The sequence below is a fragment of the Amblyraja radiata genome, chromosome 33 (genome assembly GCF_010909765.2).
Source record: "Amblyraja radiata isolate CabotCenter1 chromosome 33, sAmbRad1.1.pri, whole genome shotgun sequence".
NCBI classification, from domain to species: domain Eukaryota; kingdom Metazoa; phylum Chordata; class Chondrichthyes; order Rajiformes; family Rajidae; genus Amblyraja; species Amblyraja radiata.
This window is the reverse complement of record NC_045988.1, coordinates 4,442,744-4,461,589: the sequence shown is the minus strand read 5'-3', so window position 1 is coordinate 4,461,589 and position 18,846 is coordinate 4,442,744. Positions and strand designations below refer to the sequence as shown.

Here is an 18,846-nt window from a genome sequence, read left to right as displayed (position 1 = left end):
ATGTTGACATTATTTGAAATGATAAGCAGTGATTGAGGGGGGATCTTATAGAAACTTACAAAATTCTTAAGGGGTTGGACAGGCTCGATGCAGGAAGATTGTTCCCGATGTTGGGGAAGTCCAGAACAAGGAGTTACAGTTTAAGGATAAGGGGGAAATCTTTTAGGACCGAGATGAGGAAAACATTTTTCACACAGAGAGTGGCGAATCTGTGGAATTCTCTGCCACAGAAGGTAGTTGAGGCCACAGTTCATTGGCTATATTTAAGAGGGAGTTAGATGTGGCCCTTGTGGCTAAAGGGATCAGGGGGTATGGAGAGAAGGCAGGTATGGGATACTGAGTTGGATGATCAGCCATGATCATATTGAATGGCGGTGCAGGCTCGAAGGGCCGAATGGCCTACTCCTGCACCTATTTTCTATGTTTCTATGATAGTTAAACTCAGCAGCTTTTCAATCACTATTTCAATATGGCATAAGCAAACGTTGTTTTGTACTTGATCAGACCGTGCTTTCTCCTTCTGACATCTTTATCACCACGGTAACATGCTATACTACACTGGTCCCTCCTTTTGGTTCTGAGAGACATCTACACTCCAATATTTGGAGGCAAATGACTTATTTTCACGCTGCGTCTGCATCTCGAAAAGTAAACGTTGAATGAAGGTGAAATGGGGAGCAAAATGATACGATTCTCATTTAATCCCAGAGGGCGGCACGTTGGCGCAACGGTAAAGCTGCTGCCTTACAGCTCCAGAGACACGGGTTCGATCCTGACTATGGGTGCTGTTTGTACGGAGTTTGCACGTTCTCCCCCTGACATGCGTGGGTTTTCTCCGAGACCTTCGATTTCCTCCCACACTCCAAACACGTGCAGGTTTGTAGGTTAATTTGGCTTGGTATCAATTAAAAAAATTGTCCTTAGTGCGTGTCGGATAGTGTTAATGTGCGGGGATCGCTGGTCAGTGCGGACTGGGTGGGCTGAAGGGCCTGTTCCGTGATGTATCTATAAACTAAACCAAGCTTGCAACCTACTGCAGGACAGAAGCTTATTGAGTTACAACATGCAGTCATGGTCCAAGTGGGTTTGGTGAAGCCTGAGCTGAGTGCTTCTGTGTGTTACAGAAGGCATGGCATAATACCTGAGCTCATGATTCTCATTGAAGTCAGATGAGGAAGACATAATGAACTGCAGATGCTGGATTCTTGCATTTAAGGTCAGCCCAATGGCTCAGCGGTAGAGTTGCTGCCTTACAGCTCCTTAGACCTGGGTTCAATCTTGACCAAGTGTGCTGTCTGTGCAAGTATGTACGTTCTCCCTGTGACCACATGGGTTTTCTCCGGGTGATCCGGTTTCCTCCCGCAATCCCAAATGTTCCCATTTGCAAAAATGTCCCCAATGTTGGGCGAGTCCAGAACCAGGGGCCACAGTCTTTGAATAAAGGGGAGGTCATTTAAGACTGAGGTGAGAAAAAAACTTTTTCACCCAGAGAGTTGTGAATTTATGGAATTCCCTGCCACAGAGGGCAGTGGAGGCCAAGTCACTGGATGGATTTAAGAGAGAGATAGATAGAGTTCTAGGGGCTACTGGAGTCAAGGGATATGGGGAGAAGGCAGGCACGGGTTATTGATAGGGGACGATCAGCCATGATCACAATGAATGGCGGGGCTGGCCCGAAGGGCCGAATGGCCTCCTCCTGCACCTATTTTCTATGTTTCGATGTTTCTATGTAATCCAAAGACATAAAGGTTTGTAGGTTAATTGATTTCGGTATAATTGTAAATTGTCCCGAGTGTGCAGGATAGTGTTAGTATGCGGGTGATCACTGTCTGGTCATAATCAGACTTGTTGGGCTGAATGGCCCATTTCTGCACTGTATCTCTAAAGTCACAAAGTGCTGGAGTATCTCAGAGGGGATCCGGCAGCATCTCTGATGGACATAGATAAGTGTTGTTTATGGTCGGGGCCCTTCAGACAGAAGAGGCATCCCAACACAAAAACATTGCCTCCTCATGTCTTTCAGAGGTGTTGCCTGACCTCCTGAGTTACTCCAGCACTTTGCTTTCTATGAGGAAGTTGATTATTAGAAGGCATCTTCAGTTGCACAGAATCAGTTGCGTTTGTGGTTCATCTACAGTGCCTGACAGTTATTTGGTGAAGCTTCACCATGGCCAATATCATCCACAAAGTGAAGTCAATGATTGCAAGTTCCAAGATTCCTCTCCTAAATTGAATCTTGAACTGACTTGAAACTCAATGACTGGGCGGGTGGGACAGAAGCCTAAAATCTCACACCACCAGCTCCTTTCCTGCAACTATCAGCTTCTTGATCTTCCTTTTGCACTGCCATGGACTTGTTTCGTAATTGTGTATTTTTGCACAAATTTCCTTTCAGGGTGCGGTAGAATTTGTGCATGATTTATGGATAGCTTAGGTTTTTAGTCTGCTGTCTGAGTCCATGTGCCTTTGAGCAATTTTTTAATTGTACCTGAAGTTCGTCGTGCTGGTGGATGTGACTGCAATCTCGACTTGACGACTTGATCTGATGCACTGCAGGCGTCCCTATCACAGTCTATTGATGAGAAACCAGCACCCTGAGTCACCCCATTCTCAAGAACCGGCAGAGAAACTATATGAAGGGTTTGCTACATACTTTCATTCATACTCAGAGGGGAAGGCATGGTTTGTTTTAAGAAATACGATTGTATTATCACTGCCCTCTCGTGGTCAGATGATGTCACGAAAATTAAAGTATCTTCACACAGAGAGGCATGTGGTGAACTTTGATCGACTGTGACAAGCATTCATGCAAAGGGTGGTAGGTGTATGGAATGAGCTGCCAGAGGAGGTCGTTGAGGTAGGGACTATTGCAATGTTTAAGAAACATTTAGACAGGTAAAGGATAGGACAGGATTGGAGGGGAAAGGGACATGTTGGGCAAGTAGGGCTGAAGGGACTGTTTCCGCACTGTATGCCTCTATGACTATGTTTTAATCAATATTCCTTCAAAGGGAATGGAACAATTATCCCGCAATCTCATTCACTTCCCACACTAGAGATAATTTGAATTTTTTATTTTACAGATACTAATTAACCCAAAAACCCGCACATCTTTGGGATGTGGGAGGAAACTGGGTCACCCGAAGTAATGCCATGCGGTCACAGGCAGAACGTGCAAACTCCGCACAGACAGCGTCTGAGGTTAGGATTGAACCCGCGACCCTGACGATGTGCGGCAGCAGCTCTACCGGCTGCGCCACGGTGCTGCCCGACCTTTATCGTTATCTTTTCCAGCTGCAACGGAAGGTCATTGACATGTCAATTGTCTTTCACCCTGCAGAGACGTCCCTTGACCATCAGGTTCAGTCAAGTCAGGTCGGGTTTACAAGGACGCCGAGCTACTAGTCCAGTGACAATCCTGCTCACACCAGCATCACCAGCGCATAAACTCAGACAAACGCACAAAAACAAATTATACATAAATGACACTGAAGAAGGGTCTCAACCTGAAACATCACCCATTCCTTCTCTCCACAGATGCTGTCTGTCCCTCTGAGTTACTCCAGCATTTTGTGTCTATCTTCGGTTTAAACCAGCATCTGCAGTTCCTTCCCACACAATGACACTTAACTTATTTGTTTGTGCACTACACGACTCTACGATTGCAATGCATTAAAGGTGTTCCCTATTCATTGTACCCTTGGTGTGAGCGCATGAAAACCCCAAGGCGTATCCTACCTGGCAGTTCCCTGGGAAGTTGTTCTGCAATGGTTGCGGGCTGTAAGACATGACCGAGGGGGGCCCCAGCATTGAGTAGCTGGGACAGGCAGCTTGCATGCACATGTCTTGCATGTACGGTGAGTTGACGGCATCGTGCGAGGAGTAACTGGGGCACGGTGACCACTGTGACACCGGCTGGAGGCTGGCAGAGGATGGCTGAGGCAGCCATGTAGTGTGAAAGGTTCCCTCCTCAGCAGGTTGCACTGGTGATGAAGCAGCATCTGTCTCATGGTACACCGGATGTCCTGAAGATAGGAAGAAAATAGCAGCAAGAAATTAAAAATGCACACACACATTCTCAGCCTTGATTGGCAGTGAACACTGATGCCAACAAACTTTCCAAAAATTATGCATTCTATGCTTTGTAAAATTCTATACCATCATTATTGAGTTTCCCCAGCAATTTTGTCTACCTTCAATTCTCCAGCACCTGCAGCTCCTTCTTAATAATAATAATAATAATGGATGGGATTTATATAGCGCCTTTCTAATACTCAAGGCGCTTTACATCGCATTATTCATTCACTCCTCAGTCACACTCGGTGGTGGTAAGCTACTTCTGTAGCCACAGCTGCCCTGGGGCAGACTGACGGAAGCGTGGCTGCCAATCTGCGCCTACGGCCCCTCCGACCACCACCAATCACTCACACACATTCACACACAGGCAAAGGTGGGTGAAGTGTCTTGCCCAAGGACACAACGACAGTATGCACTCCAAGCGGGATTCGAACCGGCTACCTTCCGGTTGCCAGCCGAACACTTAGCCCATTGTGCCATCTGTCGTCCTTCTTGAACATGAGTGGGTTAGTATATGGTGAGCGTTTGCCAGCACTGGGCCTCTACTCGCTAGAGTTTAGAAGGTTGAGAGGGGACCTCATTGAAACTTGCAGATTGTTTATCGCTGTATACTCGCTGGAGTTTTCAAGGATGTTGGGGGACTTCATTGAAACTGAATAGTGAAAGGCCTGGATAGAGTGCATGCAGAGAGGATGTTTCCACTAGTGGGAGAGTCTAGGATCAGAGGAGGTTGGTGAATCTGTGGAATTCATTGCCACAGACGGCTGTGGAGGCCAAGTCATTGGGCATTTTTAAAGCAGAGATTGACAGATTCTTGGTTAGTACGGGTGTCAGGGGTTACGCGGGGGAAGGCAGGAGAATGGGGTTGAAAGGGAAAGATAGATCAGCCCTGATTTAATGGCGGAATGGACTCAATGGGCCGAATGGCCTAATTCTGCTCTTGTGAATTCATCAACTTGTATACAGTAACATACCCCAGTGCAGTTTAGGGAATGGCCAACTTCTAGGAGCAGAGGTATCAGGTCTACTCCGCCATTCAATCGTGGCTGATCTATCCTTCACTCCCAACCCCATTCTCCTGCCTCCTCCCCATAACCCTGACACCAGCTCCAATCAAAATACAATAACCTAACGCAGACCCATGCCCAATCAATCCATGAAAGATTCCTCACCCTGTTGGGTGTAGGAGCTCTAGAAGTACTTGGTGAAGGCAAAGGACACAATCTAGAAGTAGTACCTTTCCACAAAAGTGTCCATTACTCAGTACAGTCCCATCAGCAACATTGATACTGCTCAGAGATACTGCCTGACTCGTATTTTGACTCCAGCATTTTGTGTCCATCTTTGGTATAAACCAGCATCTACAGTTCCTTTTCATTTTATTAAAGGTGATTCTATTTAACCATAGTTACCGTTTTATGTCATAATATTTGGCACATATGATATAAACACAAAATAACTAAAATAATGCCAGCTCGCTGTCTCTGGCGATAAAAACAATGCCAATTTTAAATGGACTAACAATGACTTACTCTATGTACTGTCGATAAATTATTAGGAGTTTCTTGTTGTCAAGTTATATTATTTATGCATTAACTATGTACATTGAATCTTACCTATTTGTGAATAGCATGTCATTGAAAGACGTGGCAAAACCATCTGCTTGGCATAAAAAAAAATACACAATTAGAAAAATGATCATATATGTTGTTGCTGTAAATACAAGATATTTTGATCTGAGGAATGCGATTAGTAAATTTTTTTTGTAGGTAGGAACTACAGATGCTGGTTCACAGAGGGCGAACAAGGAGGGAAGAGACAAAGACTTTAAGACTTTTGCCTCCATCACAGTGAGGAGGTGCCTGGTGAACTCACTGTGGTGGATGTTAAATTTGTGTTTATTGTGTGTTTTTGTTATTTTTATTATATGTAGGACTGCAAGGCAACGGAATTCCGTTCAGACCGAAAGGTCTGAATGACAATAAAGGATACTTTGACTTTGACTGCAGACAGGCACAAAATGCTGGAGTAACTCAGCGGGACAGGCAGCATCCCTGGATAGAAGGAATGGGTGACGTTTCGGGTCGAGACCCTTCTTCAGACTGGGAATCGGGGGAGAGGGAGGCACAAAGATAAGGAAGGGTGAAAATGCGACATCGAAAGAGATGCGGGCCAAGGAAATTGTAGAATATATCATTGTTAGCTCGGAGCAGGTGACAGAAATTAAACGATATTTAATCTGTAACTATCTGGCTATGTTTGCTATGTTCTGTAACTGGCAATGTCAGGACCGTGCCACAGAGTCTGAAGGTTGTTGTATCCAATGTTGGTCACCATACTTTATAGAAAGTGCGTGAAATTCATGAGATGTCGGAGAAGGTTTCACTGGAATAGTCCCAGTGATAGATGTTTCTGTTGCAAGGCTAGATTGGAAAAGCTGGGATTGTTCTCTTCAGTCTGTGGAATTCTCTGCCTCAGAGGGCGGTGGAGGCAGGTTTTCTGGATGCTTTCAAGAGAGAGCTAGATAGGGCTCTTAAAAATAGCGGAGTCAGGGGATATGTGGAGAAGGTAGGAATGGGGTAATGATTGGGGATGATCAGCCATGATCACATTGAATGGGCTACTCCTGCACCTATTGTCTATTGTCTATTGTCTATCACAGAGGTTGAGAAGAGAATTGTCCGTGGCGTTTAAATTTAAGTTTAATTTACTTTAGTTTAGAAATATAGCGTAGCAACAAGCCCTTCGACCCATCGAGTCTGCGCCGACCAGCGATCACCCACACACTTGTTCTACCTTACACACTAGGGACAATTTACAGATGCCCAATTGATTTACAAACCTGCACATCTTTGGAATGTAGGAGGAAACCGGAGCACCCGGAGAAAACCCACGCAGGTCACAGGGAGAATGCACAAACTCCGTGCAGACAGCACCCGTCGTCAGGATCGAACCCGGGTCCCTGGCGCTACAGGGCTGCAACCCTAACACTGCATCTACGTGCTACCTCAGCGAGCGGTAATTTCATGATACGCGCCCGATTAAATGCTGAAATCAAACCTACTGCACATATTAACAAATCAATGCGATAACGACTAAAATGCTCACCGAGCTGCTGGGAGTTGTATTAGTGTTCTCAACGTTCTTTCTCTTTCTTTTAAGCAGCTCCTTTACGGGGTCTTTCACACGAACACCTAAATAAGGTCGCTGCTGTGACTGGTCAGAAGAAGCTGGAAAAGTAGAAGCAATAAATCTTGAGTGAACATTTTTAAATATCAGGTGCTAATAATCCTATGAATACACTCTACAATGTGTAGAGATGGCCAACAACCTAATTGAGCCAAATCATTTTTTCCTCTTGACACTGTATTTTGTTAGAACAGATATTGTCGGATATTCACCGTGTTCCTTTATGATTCTCGTGTTGTTAAGAAGACAGGTGGGACACTGTCAGAGACACAAGAGACTGCAGATGCTGAATCAGGAGCAACAAACTAATGGCCGGAGGAACTAAGCAGAGGCGAACAAGAATGAATCATAGAGGGATACAGCACGGAAACAGGCCCTTCAGTCCAACTTGCCTACACCGACCAACATGTCCCATCTACATTAGTCCCACCTGCCTGCAATTGGCCCAGATCCTTCTAAACCTGTCCTATCCATGTAGCTGTCTAATTGCTTATTTAATGCTGTGATAACCTCCTCCAGCAGCTCGTTCCATGCACCCGCCACCCTTTGTGTGAAAATGTTACCCCTCAGTCTCCCATAACCTTTCCCCCTTCACCTTAAACCTATGCCCTCTAGTTCGCTCTTCTCCTACTCTGGGCTAGAGACTCAGAGCGCGCTCCCGAACTATCCCAACTATATATGCCGCTGAGGAAGGAAGATGCTTTCTCTGTTAAACCACTTCTCTTATGTCTTGATGACATTTAGGGACGACAGTTGGCACAATGGGCTAAGTGTTCGGCTGGCAACCGGAAGGTAGCTGGTTCGAATCCCGCTTGGAGTGCATACTGTCGTTGTGTCCTTGGGCAAGACACTTCACCCACCTTTGCCTGTGTGTGAATGTGTGTGAGTGATTGGTGGTGGTCGGAGGGGCCGTAGGCGCAGATTGGCAGCCACGCTTCCGTCAGTCTGTCCCAGGGCAGCTGTGGCTACAGAAGTAGCTTACCACCACCGAGTGTGACTGAGGAGTGAATGAATAATGCGATGTAAAGCGCCTTGAGTATTAGAAAGGCGCTATATAAATCCCATCCATTATTATTATTATTATTAAATCCTGGATGGCCCTAAACTTTCTAGGCTTTAATGAAAAGAAGACAGAGGTGATAGTGTTTGGTCCCAATGGCTGCCGTGAACCTCCCCCTGTTGACTTGGGTCCCCTGGCACTGTATGTGAAGCCAACAGTTTTAAACTTGGGTTTTAAGATAGACAGTGATTTTAAATTAGATCATCAAATAGGCGCGGTGGTTAAGTCCAGCTTCTTTCATTTAAGGCAGCTGGCAAAGGTGAAGCCCATTCTCGAGCGGCAGCATTTTGAAACAGTAATCCATGCCTTCATCACGTCTAGGCTGGATTACTGTAACGCACTCTATTTTGGAGTTACTCGATCTTCCCTGGCTCGTCTCCAGTTGGTTCAGAATGCTGCTGCTCGCCTTTTAACTGGAACTCGAAAGAGGGAGCACATAACTCCAACTCTGGCCTCCCTCCACTGGCTGCCTGTGTACTTTCGAGTTCATTTTAAGATTCTTCTATTCATTTTAAAATCTTTAAATGAGCTCGCCCCGCCTTACCTCTCTGAGCTGCTTCATCCCTACGCTCCTGCCTGGTGCCTCAGGTCAGCTGATCAGCTGCTCCTGGAGGTACCGAGATCTAAGCGGAAGCTCAGAGGGGATAGAGCCTTCTCTGTTGCTGCTCCGACATTATGGAATACTCTGCCGTTGCACATCAGACAGGCCCCCTCACTGTCCATCTTCAAAACCAGTCTTAAAACCCTTTTCTATTCCTTGGCTTTTGACCCTAACCCTCAGATCCACATCAGCCGGTCTCCTCTCCATCCACAAGTCCAACCTCCGCAGTTTTGGGGACAGAGCCTTCTCCAGGGCAGCTCCCAGGCTCTGGAACTCCCTCCCCCAACTGATCCGCAATTCCGTGTCCCTCCCCATCTTCCAGTCCCGCCTCAAGACCCATCTCTTCACCTCTGCCTATCCTTAGCCCCACGTCCCCGTCCCTTTTCATCTGTGCATTAATTGCCTCATGCTGTGTTTGTATTGAATTCTGTCTTTACTTTGTGTACTAGTCATGTCTCTACTATTTATTTCATTCCCCTTACATGTTTTTCCTATACATGCTCAATTTTTGTAAGGTGTCCTTGAGACTCTTGAAAGGCGCCCATAAATAAAATGTATTATTATTATTATTATCAGACTTTGCTCCTGTTTTAGTGTTTTTAATGTTTTTTATTGTTTTTACTCTCTCTTTTAATGTTTTTATTGTCGTAATAATGTTTTGTTCATGATTAGTCATGTACAGCACTTTGTTGCAACAGTGGTTGTTTTTAAAGTGCTCTATAAATAAAGTTATTATAAAGTTATTGTATCCCTCTCATGATTTTACACACCTCCATAAAATAGACAATAGACAATAGACAATAGGTGCAGGAGTAGGCCATTCGGCCTTTCGAGCCAGCACCGCCATTCAATGTGATCATGGCTGATCATCCCCAATCTGTACCCCGTTCCTGCCTTCTCCCCATATCCCCTGACTCTGCTATTTTTAAGAGCCCTCTTTAAAATCACTCCTCATCCTCCTACGCACCAGAGAATAGAGTCCCAGCCTGCTCAACCTCTCCCCTATAGGCCAGGGTCTCAAGTTCTGGGTAACGTCCTCATAAATTGTTGACGTTTCGGGTTGAGGGCCTGCACCAGGACTGAGAATGGAGGCGAATGATAGCTGGTTTGTGGAAGAGAGAGGGAGGAGTGAGACAGACAGGGGTCCATCGGTAGACAAACGTGCTGGAGAAACTCAGCTGATGCAGCATCTACGGAGTGAAGGAAATAGGCAAAGTTTCGGGCCAAAACCCTTCTTCAGACTCTGTCCGAAGGTGGAGAGCACCGCCATTCAATGTGATCATGGCTGATCATCCACAATCAGTACCCCGTTCCTGCCTTCTCCCCATATCCCCTGACTCCGCTATTTTTAAGAGCCCTTTCTAGCTCTCTCTTGAAAGTATCCAGAGAACCTGCCTCCACCGCCCTCTGAGGCAGAGAATTCCACAGACTCACCACTCTCTGTGAGAAAAAGTCTCCGTTCTAAATGGCTTACTCCTGGTTTCATTTTTAATCTGTTCCCAGTTCTGATGAAAAGACGTCGCCCTGACACTTGATCGCGTTGACCACACACCCTGCCTGAATATTTCCAGAATGTTCTAATTCTTGCGTGAGTCACCTTCACCTCAGCTGCCTTGGCCTCCTCCGGCCGACCAATGCCGGGTCACCCCACAACGGCACCTGCAGCTGACTAAGTGAGAAACCACCAAACACACGCACGCTTCAAGTGATTCACTGCTGTTGTTTACTGTCCTTACACCCACAGCTGTAGGATGTTCGTGACTGTAATCTCCGCAAGATCTGAAACCTTAATCACCCAAGAACAAAAAGCACCGATTTCTGTCATTTTACTTTGCAAGGCCATATTTTAAATTATTATCCAAAGATGAAGCAGGAATTATTACATTATGATGTGTAGGAAGGAACTGGAGATGCTGGTTTAAACCGAAGTTAGACGCAAAAAGCTGGACTTTCTCAGCGGGACAGGCAGCATCTCTGGAGAAAAGGAACAGGATGAAAAAGGGTCTCGATCCGAAACATCACCTGGTGTATTCCTTTTCTCCAGAGATGTTGCCCGACCCGCTGAGTTACTCCAGCTTTTTGTGTCCATATTCGATGTAAACCAGCATCTGCAGTTCCTTCCTTGACGTGTGCCATGAGATGCTGGTTTATACCAAAGATGGGCACAAAGTGCTGGAGTAACATAGCCAAATCTTGAGCCATCTCTTACTTCACTGGTGACAAAAATCTATGCGTTATTCTCTCTCTCTCTCACCAGATATGCTACCTGATCCATTGAGTTACTCCAGCTTTTTGTGACTAACTTTGATTCCATTATTGATGGCTTCAGGTAGGCAAATCTAAAATATTACACACCTTCCTAACAACTGCTGGGATGAAAGAGATACAAGGGACTGCTGATGTTGGAATCTTCAGCAATAAAACAAAGTGCTGGAAGAACTCAGTCGGTCAGGCAGCATATGTGGAGGGAATGGGCAGATGACATTTAGGATCGGGTCCCTTCTTCAGAATTGATAGACCTCTCTTCTCCAACTTTCTCCCCTCCTACAATCAGACTGAAGAAGGGTCCCGACCTGAAATGTCATCTGCCTGAACTGCCAGGTTTAGAGATACTATGCAGTAACAGACTCTTTGGCCCTCCGAGTCGGCACCAACCAGCGATCCCCGTACACTAGTTCTATCCTACACACTAGGGACAATTTTCAGAAGCCAATTAACTTACAAACCTGCACGTCTTTGGAGTGTGGGAGGAAACCGGAGCTTACCCGGAGAAAACCAACTCAATAGACAATAGACAATAGGTGCAGGAGGAGGCCATTTGGCCCTTCGAGCCAGCACCGCCATTCACTGTGATCATGGCTGATCATCCCCAATCAGTACCTCGTTCCTGCCTTCTCCCCATATCCTCTGACTCCACTATTTTTAAGAGCCCTATCTAGCTCTCTCTTGAAAGCATCCAGAGAACCTGCCCCCACCGCCCTCTGATGCAGAAAATTCCACAGACTCACCACTCTCTGTGAGAAAAAGTGTTTCCTTGTCTCCGTTCTAAATGGCTTACTCCTTATTCTTAAACTGTGGCCCCTGGTTCTGGAGAAACCCAGAGAGAAGGTACAAATTCCACACAGACAGCACCCATAGTCAGGATCGAACCTGGGACTTTGGCGCTGTGAGGCAGCAACTCCACGGCTGCGCCACCGTGCCGCGCCCACTGCGTGCCTCCAGCACTCTGTTTTGCAGTATAGTAACAAGATAGATGTGGGAGTGAATGATTTACGAAGCAGCAGGTTGGTTGGAAATTGCATATAACCTCCTTTGAAGAAGCTGATGACTGCTTTTAATGTGGTTTGTCAAACCTTTGTATTGAGCTGTGAGCGGTAGAGCCTCCCCTGTTCTGCAGTATGGTTACCTTCACTTCTTCCCACACAGTGCCAATGATCAGCTGAAGGTTCACAGTTGTACATATCAAAGGAAATGTGCGTACATACAGTACTTGCTCATCCAACACAGAAGAAGTGCCTCATATTATCTAACCTCAAAAACCATTGCTGAAAGGTCATTTATAGAGAAATAGTTCTGATAAAATGTCACTGACCTGAAATGTTGTCCCTGACATTTACCCACGGCACTGGAGAGTACAGGAGGACTATCTCCACATGGAAGTGATAATTGATTCAGGTGGCCCATTTCATTTTTGCCATCATTTAGTTGGGATGTCAGAGGTTATGGGACGAAGGGACTATGTACCCTCTATCTATGACCAAGTGGGCTTTCTCCGGGTGCTCCGCTTTCTTCCCATATTCCAAAGACGTACAGGTTTGTAGGTTAACATGGCTTCTGTAAGTTGTAGAATTGCCCCTAGTGTGTAGGATAGTGCTAGAGTACGGGGGGGGGGGGGGCGCCTGCACCACCATTCAATATGATCATGGCTGATCCTCCAACTCAGTATCCTGTACCTGCCTTCTCTCCATACCCCCTGATCCCTTTAGCCACAAGGGCCACATCTAACTCCCTCTTAAATATAGCCAATGAACTGGCCTCAACTTTCTTCTGTGGCAGAGAGTTCCACAGATTCACCACTCTCTGTGTAAAAAATGATTTTCTCATCTCGGTCCTAAAAGACTTCCCTCTTATCCTTAAACTGTGACCCCTAGTTCTGGTCTTCCCCAACATCGGGAATAATCTTCCTGCATCTAGCCTGTCCAACCCCTTAAGATCGCTGGTCGGCGCGGACTCGGTGGGGGCGAAGGGCCTGTTTACTCACTGTATCTCTAAAGTCTAAAGTTCCCAAACAGCTAGAAATCACACCTGCCAAAGAAGATGAGAGCCACCCTTTTTAGGAGTGTTATCTATTCACCACTCTCCGAACGCACGGCTCTCGTGTGGGAAGTGTGAATCGAAACATCGCTACTTTTTCTGCACTCTGTTTCCTATTAACTCACGTGAATAAGATGAAACACAGGGTGCTTAAATGGCTTCGCTTGAACACCATAACCCTGCCAAGTCCTCAGTGAGTTCACTTTTACAATCCACAGAAATCCAAAGCATGGAAGAAAAGCTAATTTCTAAACATACCTGAGCTATGACATTCAAGCAACAATAGTCAGTGCTCGTAGTCTGTAATTGTATGTAATACTCTAATCTTCTCAGTAGGGATTCCCAGCTTCAATCAATACAGATTTCTCAGGTAGGGTCCCCATAAGACTTATTGTGCCAGCTTACAACAATAAACAAAACAGGATTTTATGAGGCAAGTTCCCAGACAGTCAGAGTGAGGAATCAGTGGGCGGAAAGGTCATAAGGTCATAAGTGATAGGAGCAGATTTAGGCCATTCAGCCCATCAAGTCTACTCCGCCATTCAATCATGGCTGATCTATCTCTCCCTCCCAACCCCATTCTCCTTCCTTTTCCCCCATAACCCCTGACACCCGCACTAATCAAGAATCTATTTATCTATCTCTGCCTTGAATATATCCATTGCCTTGGCCTCCACAGCCTTCGGTGGCAGAGAATTCCACAGATTCACCACCACCCCTGGAAATGCATTCCAAGTCCCCGTGACTCTCTGTGTAAAAAAAACCTGCCTTGCACATCTCCATTAAACTTTTCCCCTCTAACCTTATAATTGTGCCCTCTAGTGTTAAACATTTCCACCCTGGATAAAAACAAAAAGGTTCTGACTACATTGGCTGCAAAATTCTCGCAGTCTGATTTTACTTTGATGTTTCAGGATATATATATTGGGCTTGGTCTTTGAAATAGTGGCGACGGATCTTTCCTTTTCATCTGTGAGGGCAGGTGGGACCTCAGTTTAAGGTTTCATTGAAAGGACTATGCTGGTAAACATGGAACCACCCCCCCCCACCCCCCCACCCCCAGCTGGGCTCTGCAGGGTCAGGCTGGTTCATGGCTGAGTTTCAGGTATTAAATGTGAACTTGCACCCTTTGCGACCTTTCCTTTCATTTTTTTTTCTGGGAGGTAGGTGGTGTCAACAAGGCCAGCGTTTGATGCACCTTTCCAAATGCCCTTGAGGAGGAGGTGATGAACAGTTCCCCCCAACGCCCGCAGTTTGTGTGGTGGGCCAGATACGGTTGAGTTAGGGGCCACACCCTCTGTGGTCTCGTAGACCTGGGACTGATTGCTGATTGTAACAGCAGCAAAATACTATGATGTGAATTCCCCTAACTGCTGTTTTGGTGGAAGCTGTAACTTGTTTCCTTCAACCTCCCCTCAAATTTGTCTTTAAAACGTCAAAAATCAGTTTTAGTTTAACAATGAGTTTTTAGTTTAGTTTGGAGACACAAACCCTTCGGCCCACCGAGCCCGCACCGACCAGCGATCCCCGCACATTAACATTATCCTACACACACAAGGGACAATTTTTACATTTACAACAAACCAATTAACCTACAACCCTGTACGTCTTTGGAGTGTGGGAGGAAACTGAAGTTCTCAGAGAAAAACCTCGCAGGTCACGGGGAGAACGTATAATACAGACAAGCAGCCGTCGTCAGGATCGAACCCGGGTCTCTGGTGCTGTAAGTGTTGTAACTCTAACGCTGTGTCACCCTGCCACCCTGTCATATGAAATGTGTCATATTCAACACACAAAAAATAAGCATCCATTTGTCTTTCGTTGATACTAAGGAAACAAATGGTGCAGTAACATCCCAATTTCCTTTCACTGATCTGCCCACTTCATTTCCATTGCCAATATCCCTGTGTGGTCTGAATCATGACACTAAATGGAGACACAAGGAACTGCAGATGCCGCTGGAACTCGGCAGGTCAGGCAGCATCTTGGGAGGGAACGGACAGACAACTTTATGGGTCAGGACTCTTTCAGACTGATGGAGTAGAGGGAAGGAAACTGGAGAAGAGAGGGGCAAAGTCTAGGTGGATACAGGTGAGGGGGGTTTGATAGGCCAGTGGGTGGAGTAAGTGACCAAGGGTTGTGGTGAAAAGAAGAACGTTGTCACTTACTCCACCCCCTGCCAAACAACCAACCCCCCTCTCACTTGTATCCACCCATCACTCACCAGGTTTTACCTCTCACCCACCTCACTTTCCAGCTTTCTCTCCACTCCCCCCCAACTCCATCAGACTGAAGTGGGGTCTTGGCCTAAAATGTTATCTGTCCATTCCCTCCACAGATGCTGCCTGACCTGCTGAGTTCCTCCACCACTTTGCCTTTGGCTCATAATTCAATTCAATGAATCAATTATACTTTATTTTCATGTGTACTTAGATATACATCTAAGATTTGACTGTAGTGAAATGCTGTATTCTACATATAACCCTTGAGTTAGAGGATGGTGAATCTGTGGAATTCTTTGCCACAGCCTGGAGTGGAGGCCATCACTGGATATGTTTAAGGGGGAGATTAGTTTAGTTTAGCTTAGTTTACAGATACAGCGCGGAAACAGGCCCTTCGACCCACTGAGTCCATGCCGACCAGCGATCCCCGCACATTAACACTACCCTACACACACTAGGGACACTTACACCAAACCAATTAACCTACAAACCTGTGCGTCTTTGGAGTGTGGGAGGAAACCGAAGATCTCGGAGAAAACCCACGCGGTCACAAGGAGAACGTACAAACTCCGTACAGACAGCTCCTGTAGTCGGGATCGAACCCAGGTCTCCGGCGCTGCATTCGCTGTAAGGCAACAACTCTACCGCTGCGCCACCCACCGTGCAGATAGATAGATTCTTGATGAGTACAGGTGTCAGGGGTTGTGGGGAGAAGGCAGGAGAATGGGATGTAGAGGGAGAGATAGATCAGCCACGATTGAATGGCGGAATAGACTTGATGGGCCGAATGGCCTAATTCACTTATGACCTTAACCCGGTAAAATGATATAGTAGACTTCACCCAGGCCTCAAGTGTTGCCATGGTTTGGCACCGACATAGTTAAAAAAAGTTGACCACACAGTCCCATCAGCCGTGCCACACATGGCAACAGACTCCCCACCCCACCCCACCCCCCCTCATCTGGAACCCCCACCATTCTTAGTCTCTGGGTCCCACTTTGTTATCGGCAGCCCCCTGTCCTCCTCAGCGCCCCCCCCCCACGCTGGGTCTCTCATCGTTCATTGTAGCAGAAGAATGTACTATCATAAAATGGTCTCATCATTCCATGTTAGACAAAAATGCTGGAGAAACAGCGGGTGAGGCAGCATCTATGGAGTGAAGGATATAGGCAACGTTTCGGGTCAAGACCCATCTTCATTCCATGCTTGGTTTTCATTAAAAAATAGTCTGTCCACAAACATTTTCTGGCAAGGTGTCAATATATAGATTTTGTTCAGAAATTAAAATCTATTAAGCAATATTGTACAAGGGTCAGTGTAAAAAAAGCAATGTAAGGTTCAACAGCTTGGTGCAGTTCCAGCAGGCTGTAATATACTGACGCAGCATGACATGCGACATTGCACACGAGGTGAAAATTATTTCCTCATTCGGATTCCCCTTCGACAAGTTTAATTCTTTAAATGTAAATTCAAGGGGATAGCCCTTCAAGGACGTACTTTTTCCATTCGGTCATCGTTACTCGGGATTCCATTTATACCATGGTTTGCATATTAGTTGAAACCCCTGAGATACGTCGAAGATAACGAGCACCAAATCACGAGAAATAATAATAATAAGAACACCCATGGTCAATTAAAAATACCGACGCGATGTTTTTGAAGAAATTACTTTGGAATCGTTGCTTTCACTATAGTTTACTTTCAATATATCTCATTTTTAACGTGGACCACACCAGGCTTCAGTCATCGAGAAGTACAGCACAGGCATAGGCCCTTCAGCCCACCTCTTTCATGCTGGCCCTTTTGCCCATTCAGTGAATCGAGGACCAGAGGTCATAGGCTTAAAGAGAAGGGAAAAAGATTTAATAGGAATCCGAGGGGTAACTTTTTCCACACAAAGGGTGGTGGGTGTATGGAACAAGCAGCCAGAGGAGGTAGTTGAGGCAGGGGTTATCCCAAAAGTTTAAGAAGCAGTTAGACAGGTACATGGATAGGACAGGTTTGGAGGGATATGGGCCAAACGCAAGCAGGTGGGACTGGTGTAGCTGGGACATGTTGTCCAGTGTAGACAGGTTGAGCCGAAGGGCCTGTTTCCACGCTGTATCACTCTATGACCGCATTAGGACCATATTTTTCCATGGCTTGCCCATTAGGGTGCCTGTCTAAAGTTCTCCTGAACATTGTGATTGTGTAGAATTCCTGCTCCTCCTCTGGCAGTGAGTTCCAGATTCAACTACTTTAGTTTAGTTTAGAGATACAGCGCAGAAACTAGTGGGAGAGTCTAGGACTAGAGATCACAGCCTCAGAATTAAAGGATGTTCCATTAGGGAGGAGATGAGAAGGAATTTCTTTAGTCAGGGGACGGTGAATCTGTGGAATTCTTTGCCACAGAAGGCTGTGGAGGCCAAGTCAGTGGATATATTTATAACAGAGATAGATGGATTCTTGATTAGTACGGGTGTCAGGGGTTATGGGGAGAAGGCAGGAGAATGGGGTTAGGAGGGAGAGATAGGTCAGCCATAATTCTGCTTCTATCACATGACCTTATGACCTTTGGCCCACTGGATCTGCGCCGACCAGCGATCTGCCGCACATTAACACTATTCTACACTAGGGACAATTAAAAAAAGATTATACCAAGGCACTTAACCCACAAACCTCTACGTCTTTGGAGTGTGGGATGAAACCAAAGTTCTCAGAGATAACCCACGCAAGCGTACAAATGTACAAATCTAGCCGTGAAAATGAGACTGTGTATAATAATAATAATAATAATAAATTTTATTTATTGGGCGCCTTTCAGACATCTCAAGGACACCTTACATAGATTAACAGGAATATAAACATATAATCAGAATAAAATAAATAATAAAGACATCACACAGACACAAATTAAAAACAGAATTCAGTCCAAAAACAGAAAATCAAAAACACAATGTGAAGAGAGAGCAGGTTGTATGGGTGTATGGGTTGTATGGGTGTATAGACAGCACCCTTAGTCAGGATCGAACCCGGGTCTTAAGCGCTGTAAGGCAGCAACTCTACCACCACGGCACTGGGTCGGCCTTCACTGTGTAAAAAACCGAGCACCTATTTTCCCTTTTGGAAGAATCAGAAGAAGGGTCCCAACATGAAACGCCACCGATCCATGTTCTCCAGAGATGCTCCCTGACCCGCTGAGTTACTCCAGCACTCTGTCTTTTTTTTTTTAAACCACAGTGGTTGGTTCAGGACTGTTTCTAATGAATAGTGACCTCATGTAGGTAAACAGTGAAGGACTGGACCATGATAATGCCATTGAATGTCAAGAGTGGGTGGTCAGAGAAATATAGCATGGAAACAAGTCCACTGAGTCACTGCTGACTGCTCACCACCAATTTACA

The 18,846-nt window shown here is 45.8% G+C and overlaps 1 protein-coding gene across 1 annotated transcript in view; it reads right to left on the bottom strand.

Annotated features, from left to right (window-relative positions):
• The window catches only part of pou2af1 (POU class 2 homeobox associating factor 1), a 43,817-nt gene that overhangs the window by 1,624 nt on the left and 23,347 nt on the right, over positions 1-18,846 (bottom strand). Inside the window, exons 2-4 of the mRNA XM_033049523.1 lie at positions 7,186-7,307; positions 5,694-5,736; positions 3,739-4,025 (exon numbers count right to left, since the gene is read on the bottom strand). Of these exons, the coding sequence (XP_032905414.1) occupies positions 3,739-4,025; positions 5,694-5,736; positions 7,186-7,307 (452 nt within the window). The remainder of the gene's footprint in view (positions 1-3,738; positions 4,026-5,693; positions 5,737-7,185; positions 7,308-18,846) is intronic.